Below are 19,980 nucleotides of genomic sequence, written 5' to 3'. Positions count from 1 at the left end.
ACGCACACACACACACACACACACACACACACACACACACACACACACACACACACACACACACACACACACACACACACACACACACCACACACACACACACACACATTCGTCCCACGCCGTCGGGCCCCCGGCCCGAGCGTGTGCCGGAAACACCCACCGAAGTGGAGCCGCCAGACCTCGGCCGTGGTTTGGCCACGCGACTGGCCGCCGTACACCAGCATCCAGGCGAGCAGGCGGCAGGCGGCGTGGCCGTGCAGCGGGCCCGGCGGAGAGCCGCGCCACCGCACCGCCGTCCACAGCAGCGAGTCTGCAACACAGCACGCCTGTTAGTGCCGTCCACAGCAGCGAGTCTGCAACACAGCACACCTGTTAGCGCCGGCCACAGCAGCGAGTCGGCAACACAGCACGCCTGTTAGTGCCGTCCACAGCAGCGAGTCTGCAACACAGCACGCCTGTTAGTGCCGTCCACAACAGCGAGTCTGCAACACAGCACGCCTGTTAGCGCCGTCCACGGCAAAGAGTCTGCAACACAGCACGCCTGTTAGCGCCGTCCACAGCAGCGAGTCTGCAACACAGCACGCCTGTTAGCGCCGTCCACAGCAGCGAGTCGGCAACACCAGGAAGGTATCACTCGCCCTCTTCAGTAGCGATATTGCAACGGGGAAGGTTTGTTGGTTCTGTGCACAACAGCTATTATGCAGCACTGGAATGCCTCCTGCTCTCTACATTCGGGGATCTGTAGCTAAGGAGATGTCGTTACTCCCGACAGCAGCGAGTCTGCAACAACTGGAGGCTAAACGCGATAAAGTCTTCCCCCAGCCACAATAACATCCAGGCACTGAATGAAGCACCGCGCAATCGTCTCCGTCTTCAGGCGGCCTCTTGGCAGGCATTGCGAGTTATGTAGATGATAGTACAGTTTGTTCATGTGAACCAAACCGCAGATGCATCGCTTCACACACATCTAACATGTCCAGGACCTGTTTGGTGCCCCGTTGGCTACCCACCACGGGTGCCATGGTGAGTTCCCCACTGGGCGGGGGGGGGGGGGACACGTACCGAGGTCGAGTTTCCAGAGGTCGGCGCGCTCGGTCAGGTCGGTCATGCCGCCGAACACCCACATGGCGCTGTCGTGGACGACGGCCGAGTGGGCGTGGCGTCCCTCGGCCGGACCGGGCCCCGTGCGCAGCTCCTCCCACCGACCCGAGGCTGGCGGCAGGCGCGGCACTTCAGAAACGGGCACGCACACACGTGCGCGCCCGCAATCGCGCACGCCACACGCACGTGCGCAGCGACACACACGCAGGCGCAGCGACAGCGGGCTCACACAGCACGTAGTTGATGAACTGACGCAATGGTCTCAATTTGTTCAGACACACCAATAGGTCCTGTGGTGTGACAGTGTGTCACCAAACACACCAGCTTCTTTAGCACAGCACAGTTCCTCTAAAACTTGTTCGTACTGTCCCTTTACCACCTACTTGTTTGCCACTATTCCGCTCGCGAGGAAGTGCTTACAGCTTCGTGCGCGTGATGTTTCGCGAATGCTCCCGTGATAACTGAGCCAACTCTGTCTATCTTCGTGGGTCGGTTAATTTGTATAATTGACATTGCCATCACATGCAGACAAAAGAGGGACGGCTTATGCCAGCAGACGACAACCAACACTCACAGAGCTACCGGGCAGAGCACAACGGACTCGCGCTCCCAAAATCCCGCAGTTGGCACACAGAGTCGCCGAAATTGACGTGCTCCAACTGCATTATGAAGTGAGTCTATGCCATTGACGGGTGAGAACAGCTGTGACCCGTGCGTGATAACCACCACGCCATGTGGCAATGATCCACCACCTTACTTCAAAATTTCCACACACTAAGCGACAGCGCCAGGATGTTGCCGCTGCTATAGTCTGCCAAAACAGACGTGCCACCGGCGCTGTAAGGTGCGAGCCTCGTCTGCCAGAGGAGGCGTTTCCCAGAACAAAACCCAGCAATACCGCCACCCTGAAAAACCGGAGAATAATCCCAAGCGGCGGACCCAGACGCCTGGTTTGGCGCGAGGAGCACACCACTGCATTGGTATTTCCTCTAAAATGTGAGACACTTGATTTAACAAAATGCATCAGAAATTGACATATGCAGCCCATATCTGGAAGATCGACCACAACCAATAATTTTGTACTGACTCTCTTTAAGACTAGAACTTAGTAAGTAAAACTATTCAACTTTGCTTTAAGTACGCCACTGGTGGATCCATCCAGTTAGGGATAGGGACTAAGCCGTTCGGGCAAATGACGTACAATATACATGCACGAGGATGCGTTTTTACGAGGATATTCCTTAAATTATTCAATGCTAAGTTACACGATAACAGAGATAGTCGACTACCTGAGATTAAGCTCCGGGCATCCTGGCTGCACGCCCGCGTGCAGTCCGACCGGCCTGCTCCTCATGGAACCACGCATCATGAATGCATTTCAGCTTTTCACCTGTTTCAACTTGTACCCAACCTTTGCCATACGCTGGTTACACTGTTCAAGGAGCTTAAGGATGAGGAAAACATGCACTAAATTCCAAACTGATCCACATTTTTTAATTCTCTTACCTTCATTCTTATCTAAATATGGCGGCCTTTCTCTTCGTCTGTTCTCGAAAAAGTTTACAAAGGTCACCTGCCCCTTCATTTTCACCGCAGTTCTCTTCCAGTTACTGTCAGGCCCGCCTGGGTACTGTCTCTTTGAAAGATGGCTCCAACCAATCACCTCGCGTGAAAATCCCATGTTTTGCGAGGAAACGTACTCATAAGCATAATTATCCAAACTAAGAGAAGAGGCTGAAGTGCTTCCAGATGGAAACACAAGCAAACTTACACAACTCATCCACGTTCGCTATTCTTGTTGCTCGTTTTATTATTGCCAAATCAGTTCCCAACAGACCAACATATTTGGGATCAATGCCCCTCTTTTGAGCGTATGAGCAGGGGAAGGCTGGAATGACCCCTGCCATCGATTGGCCGATACAAGCGGATGACTTTGGTCGGGCGCTTTTTCATCCCGATGAAGCCCTGGAACTCTGCAGCCGTCAGACCTCGCTCCGTTCGCACCGCACAACATGTGCCATCCCGCTACGATTGGATGAACCAGGGGGGGGGGGGGCGCACCTAGGGCACCGAAGCACACGGGCTTGGCTGAATAATGGAGGCTTAATCGAGTCCGAAGCTGATTTGTCACAATGCATTTTATTACCTGATTACAACCTCCTGATTGAATCCTGACATCATGCTCGCTCCAACCAAAAAGAAAGAGCCTCACGGAAGGAACAACAGTGGATTGGTCTCAACAAAATCTCGTGAGTTGTGATCGGTTTGATTTTGCTGGGCACATAATTGAACATTTCTTCCTGAAAATCATACTATTTTAGACATACATGCCCAAATTTACAAAAACATCGTACCTAGAAAAACAAACTCTGAACGTTCAAACTTTTCGTTTAATTCTGAGCACACCAATATGTAGGGTGGCGTGTGCCAGCGTGCTTTATAATGCAGGGCTTCATTAAGGTACCAGAGTCGACCTGCCCCGGGCGATCGGTGGATTCCTCGGTTCCCGACTGCCAGCCACGCCGGCCGTCGAACGCCTTGCAGTGTTCCCTAAAAACCGCCGCTATCCAGAAACCAGAAGTGCTGGACACAAGGGTTTGCTCTCAAAACACACCGTACCATGAATTCCCCACAGGCTCTTACCACTTGAGCGCAACTGTCAAATAAGCCGGAGAGATATCTTCAAAAAATGGATGGCGGAGGTCGCCTCGACCACCTCCCCATCAGGCGAGCGCTAGTAACACAATGGTATGCGAGCTGCTAGGCGTGCAGATTGTGTACTCGCAGATCAACTCGATATTGTGCAAAGTAAACCCTGTTGGGCCCGTGGCATAAACGTTCTGGCCGACCAGATATCTAAAAAGTAAGGCTTCATTAGCTACAAAATTGACAAAGGGGTTCATAATACATTTGTGTCATAAAGCAGGCTGTCTTGAGGTACGATTCATATCAGATTTTCTGCTTCAACAGAGAACATACGGTTTAGCACCAACACAATCGGTGTATCGTAAAAACGTATTTGTTGTCATCACGTCCTGTTGCAACACTCTGATAACAAGTATGCCAGATGCGTGATATAAATGACTGGTTATTGATCTCCGATCAATTCAAGCAGACAAAAAAGACGTGCTTAGAAGTTAAAAAGCCCAATGCCAGGGTTCGGTGATCTCACATCAGCATCGTTGGGGCGCATAGGTAAAGTTGCTCTTGCCAGCATAGCGATCACCAACCAGAAGCGGAGTTATACGCTCAACTGAGCTTGCACATAATGAGTGGTCAGCTTCATCGTCAACATTAGGCCAAGTCACGCTAATTCAGCCCTTCAGAACGCTATGCTGCATCTGCTTTCGTTTTCTGTTGGGGAGGGGGCTCCCTGTCACAATTTCTCACCCGAATTATCGCAAGACTTTCAATGAGATACCACAGCTGGTCGCAATTACTTTTCACTCCCGCCTATCAACTTCTGGTTGGTCTTCACTGAACGGACATCGAAACAGACTGAGCATTGCGTTGGCTTAGACTGTCTTGAGGCAACCGACGAGAAACCTTCAACGTGAGGTTGAGAAAACAATGTAAAATTCTGATCGCAAGTCGGAGACACAGACTGCCGACATCGCCCGACGGCGCAGGTCATGAAAATGGACACTAAACGGCGCTCAGCCTGGGGACCAGGCTGCAACCATGTAAGGTATCAGAAATAATCATGGTCTCGATCCACATTAATCTAACAGCTGCCCACTTTATTTTATCTGGACCCTCTCCGAAGCTTTGTGTGGCTTGCCATCCACCCAGCTCCTTGCCCTTCCATCCTCTGTTTCCACGCATCTGCTGCGTTGACGGTATTGCGGGCAACTTCGGCCGAATACAAACGCCTCATATGAGCATTATTGGATCATATTTTGGTTGCAGATGGCGCCTCGGCTAGAAGAACTCTCGAGATGGCACCGAACTCCAGAGGAAGAACTCCCGGTACTCCAATTGGCGACGCCCATCCCCTTAACACGACTCTTCGTTTTGCCCGCCCTAACAATGCCCACACTGCGGCCCGTGAGTGTGCAAGAAAACGAGGGATGCAATCTACCTCAAGGGCGTGTGACGCACGCAGTTTAAACGCTCTGGTTGAAAATCAATGGCGTTCCGCTTATGGACGTCAAATTGAAACCGGGAAACCTTTGGTGACAGTTTGATGGGGCCCAAGGCTGGGTTTGCCTCTGGCTTCGTTGGCTTCAACCGATGGGGGCGTCAACCCAATGCTAGTGGAGCGGAGGTAAAATAGATTTCATTGCAGCTTTGGGACGTCAAGAGAAGTAAAATGCATTCAAGCAGCGGCTTAAATGCAGCAAATGCGGTTTGACAAATAGTGGTTACAACTCACAACTTTAGAGAATCAACTGGCCGATACGCCAGTGGAATACTAACGACCATTTGGCGTGACGTTACAGGATGAGCACGTTTGGGAACACGTTCCATGTTCCCTGAGGCGCATCCCATGTGCTTATCTGCCCAGGCAGATGGACTAGGCGGACAGGTTTCGCCGTAATGATCGGGCTGCACTGCAGCCTACCATTTTGGGAATATCATAGCACTGATTTCGGCAAAGCGACCATGCCTGCCGTTTGAATTATTTTTCATCGCATCAATATTATTTTATTGAAATCAGGCTTTTGATAGTCAGCATTCCTAACGGTGTTTTAAGTTGGATATCACGAATTTGTGCTGCCCATAACACAAACTTGACATGCTGTCATTGTTCAAAATACAATTGACATTAGCAATGAATGATTATCAGCAGCAGTTCCTTGAACACGCTGAAGGATTTAAACACTATCACGACGCTGCACCGTTGGCTTGTATGTGAGCATGGTCATATGCCAACGCCATAAGCTGATACGTCAGCTGTCTTGTTTATGCTTTTATGCTTAATAGGATCGTCGCAAACGGAGCCCTCTCCACTAACAGGCGAAGTCGGCAGAAATAAACACAACCTGTATAGCGCACGCTGACAAAAATCTACATTTGAGGAAACATTCGTCAGAAACTGCACTGACTGTGAATATTACCGCAAGGATTCTGAGAGCAGTAATCTCATCAGCAGCCACATTGGGTTCGACGGCGTCGCTTCATACAAAAGCGTCGATCAGCTTTGGTGCCCCACAGAATAGCCTGAATCTCACGGCGGTCACCCGCGCCGAGCGAACTTCCATCGGTGCCTGTGTGCGGGTCGGCCGCCGAGGCATGTACAAGGTGGCGCCGCGCGGTAACATGTGGGGGTCTAATTTTGCTGGAAAAACGCTCCAATTGCACGTAATACTGCACTCTCCGTGACATTCAAAAAATAAGGTGAAAGTGGCGCAAAACACTTTGATACGAAAGAGACTGCAGACATGGCAGGAAGGGGCAGCACTTTAAACTTGGAAGTTAAGAGCGAGCGAACGAGGGAAAGGCTACAAGGTATTATTAAAGGCGAGGGGTCGGCTGGCTGGGCTGGCAACATTTGAGACACGAGCGGCAAAGGACAGCGTGGTGTCCAGAGTGGCTGTCGGGTCACGAACCTCTCCAACGTGTTCCACCTCCGTGCCACTGATAACATTTGCTGTATGGATGGAAGCGTGCCTGAGGACCATCATGGCAGATTGGCGTTTGATAGCATTCAGTGGTGGTTCTTATCTGACAGACCAGACCGTCGGACGATCGAAGGATTGTTGCCACTGTGCCTATGTATGAAAAAGTGTGTCAAGTCTGTGTAACACCGCTGCTTGAAAATCGCACATATACTGTTCAAAATAGCCAAAACACTTTCAGCTTCAAATAGCTCATGAGCATAGCATAAATAAATAAGGCGATACGAAGAACACTGCACGGCGACGAACTGCCGCCGCAGGCAACGGTCGGCGACCCCGAACCGGCCACTGATCGTGGGCGGTGGGGGATGACACTGTTCCCTTCGGCGACCAACTGCCGCAGCGGGCAACGGTCGGCCACCGCCGAACCGGCCACTGACCGCGGGCGGTGGGGGACGACACTGTTCCCTTCGGCGACCAACTGCCGCAGCGGGCAACGGTCGGCCACCGCCGAACCGGCCACTGACGGCGGGCGGTGGGGGACGACACTGTTCCCTTCGGCGACCTACTGCTGCCGCGGGCAACGGTCGGCGACCCCCGAACCGACCACTGACCGCGGGCGGTGGGGACGACACTGTTCCCTTCATGGAACTCTGCATGTTCAATATTTGCTCCAAACACACGAAACCACACAGCTCAACATGCTCAACGTGATCCACATTTCGGTTTGGGGAGGTCCCATCGAAGAGCAAGCTCGGCCGGCCCAAAGCATGGCAAGCCTCGCCAAGCGTCTGGCTACTGGAGCCCGCCCGCGGCAGTATATCACACCTTTGCCAAATCAAACACAGCGGACCAAAATGGACGTCACGGTGGCGGAGCGGCACCGTCCAAAGCTTTGTCGACTCTGGGAGTTCCTGGGACGTGAGTACTCCTCTGGTAGACTTCGAGTCGTCGGGCAAGAATTCACGCACGAGTCTGCCTCTGGAAGTCGTCGGGCAAGACCTCACGCATGAGGCCGCCTCCGGAAGTCGTCGGGCAAGACTTCGCGCATCTGGGAGTCCGCCACTACCGGGTCTCACTCCGTACAACAACCTTTCTTTGGGTTTATGCGGGCGTTCGCGTTCGTTCATGACTAATGCATGCCACGTGCTCCGAATAACAGGGGCTACGGGGATCAGCATTACGTGTGGGTGAGCAAAGGGCGGATGACCGGCACGGCCGCAGACCTGTCCGCCTTCAACGTCAGTGGACCGTTGATCCTAGTCATATCCTCCCAGCAGCAGCAACCGAAACAACGGCCTGGTGCACATTTTGCCGGCATGCCTTTTATGATCAGCTAGCCTCCTTCCTACGACAGCTGCTGGCGGTATCAGTAAACGCTCCGCGGGTGATATCGCCACCATCATCCGGATGGCCGTGTCATAATGACACTTGCCCGAGACTTTGCTCAACAGGGCGACGGAGATCCATAAATCGAGTCTGGCGCCATGCATCATGGGGAGTCAGACAGGCGTGGTAATTGGCAATCGTAGGGGAATGATTACCGGCTCATTTCCAGAGTAATCCGATGCCGCAGGAATATATAGGTGTACGACGCAGGCGCCGTCCTTCTCCTTAATTCCGATGGAATATAATGCGATTCGGGGATTGAATTCATTTTGGGCGGGATTGGGCTTGAAGTTGGCCTCCGTGATTGAATCGGGCGCGGAGTTAACTCACACGAATTGAATCACTGAATTGAATCGGACACGAAGTTGATTCACACGAATTGAATCACTGAATTGAATCGGATGCGGAGTTGATTCACACGCTGTGCCAGCCAGATTCAGACTATACGCCAGTTCCCAACAGTCGCTTTGAATCAAATTTAGACTCAGCTCTATTTGCTTTTATTCGGGTTCGGAATCGATTCCGCCAAAGTGGGGTCAAGTATAATTATGTTAGGCACAATGAGCCATTGGGCTATCTGGACCCCTCACTATTTCCATCACATGGAAAGGCAACTGGGGTAATGAGACGTGGACGATGGAAGAAAGGTGGATGGGAGGAAGGGAGTAGTGTGAAGAGGCGCCGGGCCTAACCAAGGAGACCTGGTTTACATACAAGAAGAAAAGCACAGAGGCTTATGACAAAGGAAAGCATGTTCATAGTTATCCATGTGAACGTGTCAAAAATCCACATTCAAACACAAGCCAGGTCGGCCCTCTCGGCGACTAGCGTCCTCGCTCCCTCGCACTCAACCATCAGGTGCAGATGGCAGGACGCCACCGGCACCGTGTCCGAGCACGGCGCCGAGGACGGAGCGGGGTCGCGCACGGTGGTCGGCCGCCCCCACGTGCGCGCGCGCGCCTCCACCAGCCGATGCCACCCGCCCTCCGGCGGTAACGTCGGCGCGCCCGCCCAGCATGTGTTGCTTCCCCTCCCTCGTAATGACTCTCTTACGCGAGCGCGGAGGGGAGCGGCCGGCAGTGGTGCATACTGGGCAAAAGACGAGAGCGGAGAACGAGAGCGAGGATGGGCGACGGGGGAGGCAGGGGGAAGGGACCGCCGCCCTGCGCACGCGTACAGAATGCCAATTGGATGGTTTGGTTTATGAGGCACTGGCGATGAAGCAACGAACAGGGAGAAAGGACATATCTGCAAAAAATAAGATAGACATAGGTCGGGAATATAAGCAGATGCCATCGACAAAAAAAGAGGACAAAAAAGAAACAGCAGACGGCGGCACTAACTAGAACAAAAAAAGTACAGACAAAGAATGTAGAGAAATGCTCGGCGATCTTTGAGAAAAGTACACAGCTCACCGCTCGTCGAACGTAAAACAAAACCAAAAACGATCACAAGGAGATATCGGGACATGATCTTCGAAGACAAGCAAAACAAGAACATGGTGTTGCGAAATTATATCCAAAATGGGTACAAAGGCATCGCACATGACGAGAGGGTCACTACACTGAAGACAAAGTATAGTTTTGCTGATAGCTGGTACGCAAAAACAACCTGGCCTGTAAGTGGAAACTGAGGTGTGCAGGGACCTGTGCAACCTCATTCTGACCTGTTTCCATATGTAAAGTTACGTCCATAGGTGTGCAAAGCAGACAATCACGTGACAAAAAGTCGAGTAAAAGAAGTCAAATGACGAGAAGTCCACAATGCTACGCAATACAAATGTAATAAAAGTTTAGTTCAAAAATTCAAGCCAAGACGAACCTATAAGGAACCAGTCACATGGGACAAAAACCCAGGTGGCAGTCAACGGTCGAGCAGTTGAGGAATACAGTCCAAAGAGATAGGTCTTATAGAAAGCGATCCAAGGGTACAACAGGCAACAAAGCCAAAGCGACATTGTGATATTGGAATAGGATGACACTTGAGATTAACAACATAATTACAGAATAGGATCTCATAAAAACACAGGCCAAAAAGTGAACGGAAAGGCAAAAAGTGGCCGCGTTTCATCTTCACTATCGTGCTACCAATACCCAAAATCCTGTTCTATGATTGGTCTGGTGGCCATAATGGATTCGTGGCGCGGAGGGTGTGACGTCACACTTGTCGACTACAGGGCTCGCAAAAAGTTTTAACATCTCGGTAGTCGGCGGGGCGTTCATGAGCATGGCGGCACGCAGCGCAGGCGACATCATGTTAGTGCTTCGGCTATTTTAATTAATACGTGGGCTACTAGGGATTTAGCGGGACGTTATCTTTTTAAGCTTGCGGCTTGATGATAGGTGACTGCTTCTAAGCTTACAAACTTATTTTTCCTCCCAAATTTTATGGGCACAGATGTGCGGGCTAATGTAACGCTTTCCAGTAGTCGGTAGCTGGTATGAAACAGCCCAGCATACGAGTGGGCGGGGCTTGTGTTGTCTGCCAATAACACGGTAGATGGAATGAAACGCGGCCAGTGGAAAGATCAAAACGGTTCAATGGACTTAAGACAGCCATGTCCGATTCGGGTGATTTCAGAATATTTTACCAATCGGTACAGATTTGTATGTTAACACTGGGACCGAAAATGACGAGCTAGGCTTAGAGTCTGAACATTTGCTGATATCTCAAACGTTGAACTGCTGGTTATAACATTACATCATTTGGAAATTCATCTGACCAAAGAATTCTACCAGTGCTGGCAATGACATAGGGCATTGTATGATTCAGTGACACGTGCTCTTATGAGAATAAAAAGCGTAGTGAAGATCCACAAAATACTAACAATTCAATTAAGCTGACTTGTTCCATTCTTAAACTGATCCCCAGCACAAACTACTGGTAACAAAGCTTTCGCTAAAGTCGTCTCTTATAACTTTGCCTAAACTGCATACACGGAGGGATTTTGTGTAATGCTCGTTTTTTTTAACTACCTTCTGGTGGGCAAGAATTATCTAGCGGTTTCAAAGCTTAGCAAAATTCGTCGCCAGATAGTACGGAAAACTTGAGATTACCCAACGGGGCTGTAACCCGGACCTCCGGAATGCCGGTCCAGTATGGTAACCAATACACCAATGGTGCTCAATAAATCGACCGCACGTTCAACCTTGATGTTGTAGCACATGTGAATGGTAAATATGTTAAGTTTATTCAAGCTGGGTATGTGGATATTTGTGTCGGGCTGTTTTTCGACTACTCTAGCTTCGGCGGGCCAGAACTCGGCGGGCCGTCTTGCAGTTCAGCGATATTGTTCGACAGATAATGCAGAAAATTTGCGGTCTTGAACTTGCATTGAATAATGCCCTTTTAAAATCTCGTTAAAAAACCGTTCCAAGACAACCGTTTGCAAGTGTAAGTGGCCGCGTCGCTACTGGTCTTCGATGCTCACGCAGGCTTTACAAATGCTTGAAATAAAATGGAAATTAAATGAAATGATCGTGCACCTTTTGCTGGTAAATTGGATGTCATACGCACAGGTGTTCGTACCATAAGTTACCGCGTGCCCGAAGGAAAAGCACAAAATTGCCTAAATTGTCAAAATTCGCATTGCTGTTGTCCGTCGATGCTTCTGTATGAATTGCAACACGGTGGTGACCTGCTGAAGCGGCTTAATATTTTTCATATCTGATGACCAATCTGTCGACTTGATTCTAATTAAATATGGCGCCATGGGCTGGATTTTTTGGGAAGTGGCCGTCTTCGGCGGTGACTTTAAGGAATCTTTATATCGACAAAGCAAAACTACATAAAACTGATTTTATCATTACCAAACCCGTATCAGCCCAACGCAACCCATACGCATTCTCAAGCCAAATGACCCAACGCAACTCTGCATAGCCAATAGCCATCATGCCGCCGTTCCATGTAGCCAATTCATCAAAACATTTTCAAAGGCATGCAATGCCTGAAAATGTGAGATATACCTTGATAAATGATACCTTATATTATATATATATATATATATATATATATATATATATATATATACCTTGATAAATATACCTTGATAAACGCCTCTCAAAACGCGCCTGGGTTGCCGGTTGAATGTCCTTCCCTTGGGTGAGGGTCAACTTGGCCCCACTGAGATCTCAAAAACAAAGGAAGCTAAAGACACCAAAGTAATAGGGTGTCTTTGCCTGTATGTGAACTCACCTGCATCAAAAGTTGGAGTTCCTAGGTCATGACCTTAGGGTTGAATAAGTTCAAACACGTTCACACTCCAGATTAGTGTCCAAAGTGCCCCAGAACCAAGATACCTGTTCTCAGTAAAAATCATTGGTGCTCATTTAAGTTCAGTGACCTTGCCTGACCTTCTAGAGGTCATGTTAACCAAAATCATACAAAAAATGCCTAGTTTTGCATTTGAATTAGCATCAATGATTACGCTAGGCAATCTGTTGCTAAAAACAAAATGTTGATCTAGGTTATTTTGTGTCAGTGACCTATCCTAGCCCTTAGGAAGTCTATGGAAGATATATAATGCAGTTCCTGTCATCAATAAATTCGGAATAACCACCAGAAACTACCCCATATAGCAATCTCTACAGTAATACAACAGGTTGGTTTGACCCAGGTTTGACCTTCAAATCTGACCCTACGCCAATGGAATTGGTTAATTCAATTGTTATGTTGCCTAAAAAGCAATCTCAGAAATGAAAAGCTTCGTTTAATACCCTGTCGTTTCATCAGATTGAAGGGCTCCCCAGAAATCGTCTTCGCTGAATCCATGGCCTGACTTTAACCCAACGTAGTCCAGCGACTTTACAAGGCATATCTATACTTTTGACACCAAACAATCCGCTATTCAATTGCCTACAATTATGAAAAATTTGGCATGGCTACACCGTGCCGTTTGGAAACGATTCTAGAAAATTATTCGGGGTCAGATTAACCACCAACCGAGCGCATGTTAAAAAATAACGGATTTTTTCTGTGACTGAGCATAAAGCGAATAGATTTACATCAGTTTGCGCTCAACCAAATATTTCGACTCCGACTGGTGTCAGTAGTTAATGGATAGGACAGGACAGGACAGGACCTTAGATAGGACATTTTGGAATATCAGGTTGAGATAGAACCTGCATAGTTGAGATACAGTTATTTTGGTATTCCTGTCCCGAGGACGGCTCTGGTATTGTGAGCGCACCAGTCCTTCGATCAGGACGGAGAGGGCGGCACTGGTAATATGAACGTACCTGCCCTACGCTCGGAACCGAGTGGGCGGCACTGGTACTATGATCGTACCGATCCTGCGCTCGGTACCGAGCGGGCGGCACTGGTACTATGATCGTACCGATCACACGCTCGGTACCGAGTGGGCAGCACTGGTACTGTGAACGTGCCGATCATACGCTCGGGACCGGAGTGGGCAGCCACTGGTACTGTGAACGTGCCGAATCACACGCTCGGGACCGAGTGGGCAGCACTGGTACTGTGAACGTGCCGATCACACGCTCGGGACCGAGTGGGCAGCACTGGTACTATGATCGTACCGATCATACGCTCGGGACCGAGTGGGCAGCACTGGTACTATGATCGTACCGATCATACGCTCGGGACCGAGTGGGCAGCACTGGTACTATGATCGTACCGATCATACGCTCGGACCGAGTGGGCAGCACTGGTACTATGATCGTACCGATCATACGCTCGGGACCGAGTGGGCAGCACTGGTACTATGATCGTACCGATCATACGCTCGGGACCGAGTGGGCAGCACTGGTACTATGATCGTACCGATCATACGCTCGGGACCGAGTGTGCAGCACTGGTACTATGATCGTAGCGATCATACGCTCGGGACCGAGTGGGCAGCACTGGTACTATGATCGTAGCGATCATACGCTCGGAACCGAGTGGGCAGCACTGGTACTGTGAACGTGCCGATCCTGTTTGACTTGTCGTCAGTTGACTTCTCTCGCAGTTTGTTTTGTGACCGTGTTGACTCGTGTCCCTTCCCCATTTGACATTGCACCAGGGCACCAAACAGAATGTGACTCAGGGAGCACGCTATCGTACGTGACGCACGTAGGCACGATCCGACAGCCTCGTGGAGGCGGTGCCCCGCACGGTTCGACAGTCTCGTGAAGGCGGTGCCCCACACGATCCGACAGCCTTGTGGAGGCGGTGCCCCGCACGGTTCGAAAGCCTCGTGAAGGCGGTGCCCCGCACGATCCGACAGCCTCGTTAAGGCGGTGCCCCGCACCGTGAAAGCGGTGCCTCGCGCGGTTCAACAGCCTCGTGAAAGCGGGTGCCTTCGCGCGGTTCAACAGCCTCGTGAAGGCGGTGCCCCGCACGATTCGACAGCCTCGTGAAGGCGGTGCCCCGCACGATCCGACAGCCTTGTGGAGGCGGTGCCTCGCACGGTTCGACAGCCTCGTGAAGGCGGTGCCCCACACGATCCGACAGCCTTGTGGAGGCGGTGCCCCGCACGGTTCGACAGCCTCGTGGAGGCGGTGCCCCGCGCGGTTCGACAGTCTCGTGGAGGCGGTGCCCCACACGATCCGACAGCCTCGTGGAGGCGGTGCCCCGCACGATCCGACAGCCTTGTGGAGGCGGTGCCCCCGAACGGTTCAACAGCCTCGTGAAGGCGGTGCCCCCGCACGGTTCGACAGCCTCGTGGAGGCGGTGCCCCGAACGGTTCAACAGCCTCGTGAAGGCGGTTGCCCCGCACGGTTCGACAGTCTCGTGAAGGCGGTGCCCCGCACCGTGAAGGCGGTGCCCCGCACGGTTCGAAAGCCTCATGAAGGCGGTGCCCCGCACGGTCCGCTAGCCTGGTGATGGTGGTGGCTCCGCACGATTCGGCAGTCTGGTCGACGCGGTGCCCCGCAAGGTTCAACAGCCTCGTAGAGACGGTGCCTCCGCGCGGTTCAACAGCCTCGTAGAGACGGTGCCTCCGCGCGGTTCAACAGCCTCGTGGAGGCGGTGCCCCCGCATGGTTCGACAGCTTCGTGGAGGCCGTGCCCTCGCGCGGTTCGAAGTCTGATGGAGGAGGTGCCGCCGCAAGGTCCACCCGTCTGGTGAGGGTGGTACCGCTGCACGGTCCGGCAGCCTGGTGAGGGTGGTGCCACCGCCCGGTTCGGCAGCGGAGCGAGCTGACACCGCCGTGCCGCAGGTCGCCTGGCTCGAGGCAACGGCGCGGCATCGGGGCGTCGGCGGCAGGCGCCGCGTCCCAGATACGATCAATACAGTGAGTGGAAGTCACCGGCCAGTGATCTGCCATGCCGGTGAACAAACAGGGGGCGGGACCTGCTCTTGATGGAGGGGTTGAGGGATGGCACGGGGAGGGGCGGCGACTCCATCCGGCTGCTGCCACCGTCGTACGGCAGCAGCATGGAGAGCACCGGGGCGACACCATCAAGCAAAACACCCGCCGTCGCCAGCGCGGCGCTCGAAAGCAGGCCTTAGCGGGATTATGGCTACGGCGCTGGTGTTTTGTCGGCCGGCGATGATAACGTCGCCGCGTCCCCTCCGTCCCTTCTCTCCAGACACGGCGAGACGATTTATCGTTCCGCAGATCCCTTTTTATTTCTGGGCCACGAAATGAAAATCAGAATGGTTCCCCGAGGGCCCAGCGGCAATATTTCAGGCTACGTCGTCCAGTCTTTTTTTGCGACGGTGAGACCCAATAGAGAAAAGAACGGCCACACACCAAAGAGCAATGCTCGAAGCCAGGTTTCTCCTCGATATCAAAACGCAACAAATTGGTTTAAAGTCGTTTCCCCTGCCACATCGATCACAACCCGCCGTGGTCGAAAGAAATGATTGCCTGATTCGGTATACTGTGGCACTGAGTACAAACTGCAGAGTTTGCTCGCTTTGGCTCCGCATGAACCGAACGATCAGATGCCAACTGGCCAGTGCGGGATGACTCAGTGTGGACCGGTGGTTTTGTAGCACTTTACAGCAGGGCAACAAGCCCGCCGCAGGCCTGCCAGAATAAAGTGGCCCGTAGGTATAAATGTCCCAGGATTGGAACAAGACAACTTCGATCACGGAAGTTCATAGTAAACCCAACAAGACCTGTAGCGCAAATCCTCCCGAGTTCAAACCGCCCGAAGAGATGAAAAAATAACATAATATCTGATAGTTCAATGGTGCACGCGTTGCAGATTTATCGACTTATCCTATCAATGATAAAGGACAATCATGTGAAGTGTGGTACATAGTCGTTACTCATGCTTAGAACATGGCCAAAGGGGTGAATATGATTCAGCCCGCATCTTCTACAGGACTGAAAAACAGACAAGCTTAGTTTTTTTTTAAAAAAAAGGTCGCGTTCCCAACACTTTGGCTAACTTCTGAACTCGCTAATCTTCATACAGATCAAAGACAACTAAAAAAGCATATACAGAACGTCAAAGGGACAGATCAAATAACGATAAAATCTCACACACCATTGGCCGCTTTCAGCCAAATCATCATTTCATTCCCTAACTCTCTCCTTTTTCCTCCTCTCAGAATTCTGACACCAAGTGGAAATACACCATTGATAAAATTATTGTGAAACAGGTAAATATTGGTTTTTTTGTTTTGAGCTCTTGTAAATGTGATTCTCATTTGTGGAACATTCTTGCGTGTGCGTCATGCCATGATGTGGAACGTAATAAGGGCATATTATCTGTTAAGGGTATAGCGTAGCCTTTATATAGCCAGCCTACATGTTCGTAAGATATGATATTCTAAATCGCCATAAATCATTAGCGGAATAAGATCGTAATATGCATATAAGATAACGTGATGCAGTCACGGCAAAACTGGTACAAACAAACGGACATACAGTCAGTGATATTGCTCATAAATGATCTCGCTTCAGGGCACGTTGACGGCGATAAGACACATTTAGTACAAATATAAGCACTTGTAAGTCAACATGCAGTTCTTTCATCAACGGCATATTTCCACGTGATGTAAACATTCGGTGAGTAAGAGGAGAGGGAGGGAGATGAAGAATGCATTGATGGTGTGGCTGAGGAAGGTCTGACGATGTGCAATATTCTATTCTTGGATCTGTCGATTCTATGTTATATATATGCATTGTTGTGGCAGTGGACTTTACACATAAGAATGCCGGCGAAATCAGATCTTAACCAAATATTGACCTCGTGAACATTTTTCTAACAATGTCTTCTTGTGCCGACTTTTCAGCCCCGAAAAGCCGCAAAACGGCACACATTAGCTCTCTTTGTTGGCCCATTTCTATGACATAGTCAAAGACTATTTACTATGCTTCGCCTGTGCTCGAAAAAAAACAACATCCAAACTACAATTAAGACAATGGTCTGGTCATGGTAGGATGATCCCTGTCCCAAAACACAGCTTGAACTCGCAATAGGTACAACCTCATAAGTCAGCGAAGGCCCAGTGTGGTAAGTGACGTTCGCCGCCCGGACCCACGCCTGCGCCTCGCTGCCCACTCACCGAACTCATAGCGCCAGAGTTCACCGGTGGAGCCCAAGAGGTCGCGGTAGCCGCCGTACAGGTACATGGCGTCGGCGTGCACCACGGCCGAGTGACCCCGCAGGCCCCTGGGTGACCTCTGGGCGGTCGGCGGCGACGCCCGCTGGCCGCCGCGGGCAGGCGTCGGCCTCGACGACAGCTTGGTCCACAGGTTCGACTGGAACAGGGCGAGATATGTGACGTGCGGTGACGCAACTGTCGGCAATGGTGATTGATGCGGTTAGTAATGGTGAGCATGTGAGACGCAGGGACGATTTCAAAGTGAGCGACGTACGAAAAGCGACTTGCAGAGCACGCCTCCCCCTCCCCATTTTCTCCCAAAAGTCTGACAATTCCGCTTTCAAATTCAGCGAAAAAGGATATTTGCCTTACTTAAATATGCATTGCCGATGTCAACACGTGCCCTGTTCCGAAGTCAAATAGAGGAACAATGCCGAAAGATTTAATATCCTTGAGCCGCGAAATTTTCGTATCCCTCGCATCACATGGTTTTATAGTATATTTTATTCATAATCTATATGCATTTCCTATCTTATGTGATAATGCACTAACAGTTTCCTACAAATCACGTTACGAAGTGTCTGCAAAACGACTTTACAAAAGTTTGATTGCACAAGCTCGTTGCCTCTAATGGCGCAAGGTGCAGCAAGATTTATGGAAGCTTCCAATATTCCAAATGGAGGAACGCTACCCATTTGCCAAGCTTTCTCCATCTGTGATTTTCCAGGAGAACAGTTTCCAAGTAATCGAGGATCTTTTACAGTTTTCTGAGCAGCCGTTTATAATTTTGGACTAATTCCTGCCGTTTGCGCAAATATCTCTTGGATTGTTCGTCCTCGGAAACACGGAAATTGTAATGTTAAGACATTATATTTTCTGGGCACTTCCCCGCCATATTTTGAGCAAAACTTGTAGTTTTCTCCATCTCCAGTCTTGTCGACTGTTTTTTTTTGGGGGGGGGGGCTTACTGAGTGTGATATAATGGGAGAAAGTAATTTTCTCCAGCACACGGAAAAGCCCAAAAATATGGCGTTCTTACATTGCATTAGCTCGTAGTTGTGATACAAACCTTCCTATCCGTTTAAATCCATTTCAATCTTGGATCTTAATCAGATCATCCACCCTAAGATTCAAATCTCAAAGTGCAGCGACATCCTAGCTCTACTTATCTCACTCCTCGCCCCAAGCCAGCAAGACTCCCTACTCTGGGCGCGCGGCCTGGCGCAGCCCAGCGCGCCACTGCGCGCGCCTTACCCGGTGTCAAACCGACCGTTTCCGGTTCAAACCGGCTTATCCACGGACATCCGATGCGAAGATGAGGCCGACGACCCCTCCCTGGTAGCGTGCGGCGGACGGGGCAATCAGGCTGCCGATGTCGATTCATTTCAAACGATTTACGCAGCTCTGATTGCACGCGGAACGACCGACCGCCGCGCGAGATCAGAACCGAGTGTTCCTCGGAGCGCAAAGCCGCCGACGAGGAACCGATTGCTCAGATCAAACGGCGGTGACGGTTGGCTGGACGCCTTCGTGAGCAGTTAAGGTGCTGGTATATCGCGGGATTTACAGGCAGACACTGAGTCTGATTTTCCCACCCAAATGTATTGTTTAGCTGAAACGCGCTACTAAGGATTACGCCCATTTCTTCCATATTATACCTCAAGATGGCGCGGAATCTTGACGAGCGATGCAGAATCGGATATGGGCCCAACCCGCATGACAAATGATGTATGTGTTTTTTTAAACACTTGCATTAGAAATAATAAAGCTGTTCTTTCAGCTGTAGTATGGCTAGCCTACCCCTAGGGATGTATTTTCAGACTTAAACTTCATACCTACCCATCACCCATGAACAGTTGACCGAATGACCACCCCTGTCCACCGCGGCACACAAAACGTTGCGTTAATGCCGGCATTAGTAACTGGGAAGTTGAAGGGCGCGGCACTTCCGCCTAACAAATGTGAAACCTACTAAGCAAAACAAAAACAAAAAATCAACGGAACAGCAAGCAAACAAAAAAGCAAAAAAAGGTTAAAAAGGTAAAGGGTAAAAACAAAAAGCAAAAATAGGGTGAATCAGTCACCATTAATATTGTTATGAAAGCAACTGTCAGTGAGAGATAATTTAAAGTACCCAGTTTCAACGGTGACTAGTGGCTTACACCATCACCCAATTAGTAGAGAGTTGCAGAACGACGTCAGGCTACTGAAATACAAAGTGTCTAGAGACAGAACGATATCCCAGTCTTGTTGTGTGCGCGCCGCCACCCCCACCATCCGCCAACTACGCAGGTCTGATGTCAGGTGGTGTCAGAAAAGCCGATGTGTCAGTCAGGGTGGCGCCGTTATGGCGCTTTGCGGAAGACGAAGTGAATCTGATACACACCGCAATGCATGCCCATACAAACCAACGTCACACACGTAACTC

General features: G+C 50.6%; 1 protein-coding gene across 1 annotated transcript in view; it reads right to left on the bottom strand.

The window, feature by feature from the left end:
• Nucleotides 1-329: 329 nt before the first annotated feature.
• The window catches only part of LOC119089862 (kelch domain-containing protein 3), a 37,813-nt gene continuing 18,162 nt past the window's right edge, over nt 330-19,980 (bottom strand). The window contains exons 4-6 of the mRNA XM_037212670.1: nt 17,514-17,709; nt 1,063-1,212; nt 330-439 (exon numbers count right to left, since the gene is read on the bottom strand). Coding sequence (XP_037068565.1) covers nt 330-439; nt 1,063-1,212; nt 17,514-17,709 — 456 coding nt within the window. The remainder of the gene's footprint in view (nt 440-1,062; nt 1,213-17,513; nt 17,710-19,980) is intronic.

The sequence above is a fragment of the Pollicipes pollicipes genome, unplaced genomic scaffold (assembly GCF_011947565.3).
Source record: "Pollicipes pollicipes isolate AB1234 unplaced genomic scaffold, Ppol_2.1 Scaffold_3087;HRSCAF=3621_pilon_pilon_pilon, whole genome shotgun sequence".
Lineage (NCBI taxonomy): Eukaryota > Metazoa > Arthropoda > Thecostraca > Pollicipedomorpha > Pollicipedidae > Pollicipes > Pollicipes pollicipes.
The sequence above is the reverse complement of the archived record's forward strand: the minus strand, read 5'-3'. Positions and strand labels throughout refer to the sequence as shown.